The sequence below is a fragment of the Thalassophryne amazonica genome, chromosome 19 (assembly GCF_902500255.1).
Source record: "Thalassophryne amazonica chromosome 19, fThaAma1.1, whole genome shotgun sequence".
NCBI lineage: Eukaryota > Metazoa > Chordata > Actinopteri > Batrachoidiformes > Batrachoididae > Thalassophryne > Thalassophryne amazonica.
In genome coordinates, this window is record NC_047121.1 from 32,314,175 (window position 1) to 32,319,309 (window position 5,135).

The following is a 5,135-nucleotide window of genomic DNA, read 5'->3' on the forward strand; positions in this document are numbered from 1 at the left end:
GACGGATGGACGCAAAGTCTCTGCAATACCCGATGGCCATATTTTGGCTTCGGGTAACACATTTTTGTTTTGACCATTTTTAGTACCCAACTGTTGTTAGCTTTATGTATTTTTGTATCTAGCTATAACAATGTGTCTTAAACCAATAATTAGTGTTTGAGCTCGACTGTCTCAGTAAATGAATGTGTGTCTTCTTGACAAGTGCCTTCTATTTCCTTAAACAGAAGTGCACATACATCTTTCTGTTGCAGAAGGGTTCTGTATTCTGCAGATTGCCTTTTGTTCTGGATCTCCGATGCTTCCAGTTTCTCACTGAGTTCGGCATGGAGCCTCTTCAATCTCTCACACTACAAGAGAGAAAGGAGACTTCGGTCAGTCAAACAGGAATTAATTTCGCTTGCTCTTTCTTTTCAATGGTCACTTTTGTGTGCAGAGCAAGATTCAGAAGCTAATAGGAAATTAGTGAGTTGCTCAAGAGTACTTCACACAGGAACCCTGCACCAATTTTATGCTGTAGAATGCATGCAATTCAACAGTGTGCAATTAACATTATTTTTGAGATGCTTGCCTTGAACTAACATTTAAAACAAATATTAGCAGATGTCAGAAAGCTACCTGGAATTATCATAAACAAAAGCGACATCTAAATTACATCTGTACTTAAGTATTTTGTATGTGCTCTGAGTATGTGAATACAGAATCTGACCTCAGATTTTTGAGTTAAAAATGCAGCCTCAACTTCAGACAATCTGGAGTTGGAAACCTGTAGTTTTGCTGTTGCATCTGCAAAATATAGGACATACAGCATAAAAGTAAATTAGTTACACAATTACAAGAAAACAAGATTCAAACAGTGGAGATTAAAAAACAGGTACTGCTAAATGGATATAGATGAAAACATGGTTTAAAAACAGTCAAGTTTTGTTTTGTGTGACAGTCCAGTGGCATGGCTGCTGATTCTATTTATAAAAAAAATGCATTGTTCAAACCGGTTGTCTTAAATTTATTTTAATCCTACTGATATGTTCAAAATTAATACTGTAACACTCTATTCAATTTGAGAGACTGAGTGCTGACTTTTCCCCCCTTTTCTTTGCTTCCTGACATTCTCACCCACAGATATACACCAGGCTCACATGACAAACATGCATGACTGAGTAAGCAGCATTTCTAGAAATCAGTGATATGTGCTCTACCTGAAAAACACTGGCAGTTACCAAATTTCCAGTGCCCGTCTTTGCTTTGGTTTATTATATATATATATATATATATATATATATATAAATAAAATATTCTCCGTACCGCTGATTTATATATATATATATATATATATATATATATATATATATATATATATATATATATATATATATAAATCAGCGGTACGGAGAATATTTTATTTCACAGACTTGTCCCCACCCCACAACGAAGATAAGATTTCATTATTGTGTTTTTTGGCTGGGGCTGTGAGTTGTAAATCTGGGCAAAATTATCTTTTTTGCCATGAGTCATATCTGTTTGTTACAGAATGATGTGCTTTAGGTTTTGATTAAGAAAATCCAATGGAGCGTTAATAACTATGGCAGTTTGACAACACAGTTGTGTCTGAATTAAACATTATATCATGCATGCATGTTACAGACATTTTAAAGCATATTATTCCCAATAGCCTGGTGGACCTTATTCTCACTAACTTTCATTCTGTGTGTTGAATGCAACCTCAGGTTTTTAGTTCTCTCTCGTCAATCTCTCCGTTTTCTGTGGCTGTGGTCCCAGCTACTTGAAAACAGTGTGTGTAAAACTGTACTAATTACAGATGGAATTTATGCTTGCGGAAGGCTTTGGGAGACAATCATGAATAGGAACATCAATCTGGTTTAGAAGATATGAGAATACTTAGATGTAGAAGAAATATGTCTTACACAGACCCCATCTGACACCAGCTCATCAGGGCACGTGCTTAAACCTCAAATATAATGATAAGCGGATGAGCGTTTGTGATTCCCCCTGGATGGGACATCAATCCATTGCAGGTTACTTCCCCAGCCAAGGCTGGTTCCCATTTGCAGCTGGGTGGACTGGGACAATGCAGATGAAGTGTCTTGGCCAAGGACACAGGCAGGTAGCCTGAAGCACACATCTGGAATAAAATCCTGGTCCATATATAGGTAAAACAACTCCTATTCCACAGTCACCTGTACTTAGACTGTACTTACTGAAGTAACAAATCTTTTCACAGTTGCTGCAAATACCGAATGCTCCATTCATCTAATTTCAAATTTGACTGCAGCTTTGAACAGTATAGTAGAACAATAGAGCAGGTAGCTCAGTGGATACGGAACCAACCTGCCAATATATAGGCAGGTTGGCTCCTGGGTAGGATTCCCAGTCATGCTATCTATCTGTGTCCTTGGACAACATTTAATTGACATGGTTTCTGCCCATCCAGTTGTAAATGGTACTGACCTTGATGGGGAAGTAACCTGAGTTGGAATGGCGTATACTGATAGAAGAACGAGGAGGGCAGCATTTATATAGTACATTTGCATCTTGCAGATGCTCAAAGTGCTTTACAATGATGTTTCACATTTACTTCACAAGCCAGGGCGGGTGTGCAGACTGAACGGTCCCCCCATAAAAATCGGTCTGCCCCGCCTTCACTGTGCATGCATCATTTCTGAGCGTTATCAGCATTTTGACGATTATCACCTCGTTTCTGCTTAAAACTTCACTCAAGTCATCATCTATCTCAGCAACAGATATCTGAAGCTTTTGTACAACAGTCATTCCCACATAAATTCAGCATTATTTCATCATAAAAGACGGCGGAAGCGATCAGAGCTCTGCAGCTACACAAGCTGCTAGCTGATGTGTTCAATGCACCTCCGTCATTTCAAAGCGTCACCAATTACTGCCTCGTTTCTGCTTAAAACTGAATTTAGAATGATTTAAGAGGTTTTACCTTGTCATCTGATGGTTAATAATCCCATTAATCCATTTGATCACTTTGGGTGAAGAGAGTCAAACTCAGATGAGCTGCTGAGGTCCGAAATGACACATGCGCAGTGGAGGCAAGGCGGACTGATTTTTGGGGAGACCGTCGGTCTGCAACACTGGCATGCAAGTTTACTGGTGGACCTGACTGTATGTTTATACATTGACATATTTCATTCACAACCATCTTGGTAATTGGGAAAATGCCACATTGACTTGATACAGCTTGTCAAATGCTGATTGTGACCAAGAACCCAATGGTCACTCTGTCAGAACTCCAGTATTCCTCTGTGGAGAGAGGAGAATCTTTCAAAAGGACAACATCTCTGCAGCAATCCACCAATCAGGCCTGCACGGTAGAGTGGCCAGATAAAAGCCACTCCTTTGCAAAAGGCACATGGCAGTCCACCTGGAGTTTGTCAAAAGGCACTTGAAGGACTCTCAGACCATGAAAAGAAAAATTCTCTGCTCTCATGAGACAAAGATCAAACTCTTTGGCGTGAATGCCAAGCATCATGTTTGGAAGAAACCAGGCACCGCTCATCACCTAGCCAATACCATCTCTACAGTGAAGCATGGTGGTGGAAGCAGCATGCTGTGGGGATGTTTTCAGCAGCAGTATCTGGGAGACTGGTCAGGATTGAAGGAAAGATGAATGCAGCAATGTAAAGAGACATCCTGTATGAAAACCTGCTCCAGAGCGCTCTTGACCTCAGACTGGGGCAACAGTTCATCTTTCAGCAGAGCAATGACCCTAAACACACAGTCAAGATATCAAAGGAGTGGCTTCAGGACAATTCTGTAAATGTCCTTGAGTGGCCCAGCAACAGCCCAGACCGGAATCCAATTGAACATCTCTGGAGAGATCTGAAAATGATTGACGCTCCCCATTCAACCTGACGGAGCTTGAGAGGTGCTGCAAAAAGGAATGGGCAAAACTGCCCAACAATAGGTGTGCCAAGCTTGTGGCATCATATTCAAGAAGGCTCGAGGCTGTAATTGCTGCCAACAGTGCATCAACAAAGTAAGCAAAGTGAGCAAAGGGTGTGAATACTTATTTACATGTGATTTCTTAGGTTTTTTTTTTTATATAAATTTGCAAAACTTTTTTTCACATTGTCATTATAGGGTGTAACATAACAAAATGTGGAAAAAGTTAAGCACTGTAGCATAAGCATCTACATATCAATAACAAACATGTCCAGGTGTGGCCTTATGATCACGTGACCTATACTGACCAATGAGACAGACGCTACATACTAACAGACTTTCACTATACGAATACAGCTGTTTGAATAGGCCCTGCCAAAAAGTGCTACAGCAATTGCAGAGCAATACAAAGTGACAGAGACAACACAAAAGACAGATAAAAACACAGACAAAATAATTAAAATATAAATATAAAGCCCACTCTTTTAAATTTGGAACCATTATCTATTTACAAGCTTTAGTACTCGAACATCCTTTATTTTCTGCATCTTATCCGTATGTACACACAATGTAAATAATCGTCAGATCGCAGGGGTATGAACTTTTCAATGAGACTTAATTTTAAGACAATAAAACACTGACCTCCTACTTCTTCCACTCCTTCCAGTAGCATGTCTTTAGTAAAGTTCGATATTTGTCCTGTGAAGGATGACAGGCTGCCGCCGACCTGGCCCAGAGACTGACCCAGACCAGAACCGAGTCCACCCAGCCACGATGACATGTTCGAAACGGATCCAATCCAAACCAAGAACGGGATCAAAGACACGCAGCTACGCCAGCTTTGAACAGACAGGTGGTAAAGTCAGTGTGGTCATTAAGCTTAAGTCTGTAAAACACACAAGCGCATTAAGTGTTGGGATGCACTTTGCTGTTGAATCAGTTTTCAGGCTGGCGGTCGCCAACAACAGCTGCTCCGCTGCCTGAAATTACGTCGAGACTCGACAACTAAGCGACATTATTTCGCAGTGAGAGAGCTAATATAATATATAGCAGCGTTACCGTAAATTATGTGTCCTCTGCGACAAATGTAAGCGCTATTTAGAGCAGCCCAACAAAAACAACACACAGCCGACAAACTGCCACCTCAACTGCAGCCATTAGCAGCTCGGCTGTCTGTTGTCAGCTATGACGTGGCTGGCCGCAATGCAGCG

The 5,135-nt window shown here is 40.6% G+C and overlaps 1 protein-coding gene across 3 annotated transcripts in view; it reads right to left on the reverse strand.

Annotated features, from left to right (window-relative positions):
• Nucleotides 1-5,036, reverse strand: part of trip11 (thyroid hormone receptor interactor 11) — a 42,973-nt gene extending 37,937 nt beyond the window's left edge. For 2 of the 3 annotated variants that reach the window (XM_034195530.1, XM_034195528.1), the window contains exons 1-3: nucleotides 4,567-5,036; nucleotides 707-789; nucleotides 237-347 (exon numbers count right to left, since the gene is read on the reverse strand). In XM_034195530.1, coding sequence (XP_034051421.1) covers nucleotides 237-347; nucleotides 707-789; nucleotides 4,567-4,705 — 333 coding nt within the window. In that variant the 5' untranslated portion in view covers nucleotides 4,706-5,036. The remainder of the gene's footprint in view (nucleotides 1-236; nucleotides 348-706; nucleotides 790-4,566) is intronic. The other variant, XM_034195529.1, reaches the window with a different exon arrangement.
• Between the last annotated feature and the right edge of the window lie 99 nt (nucleotides 5,037-5,135).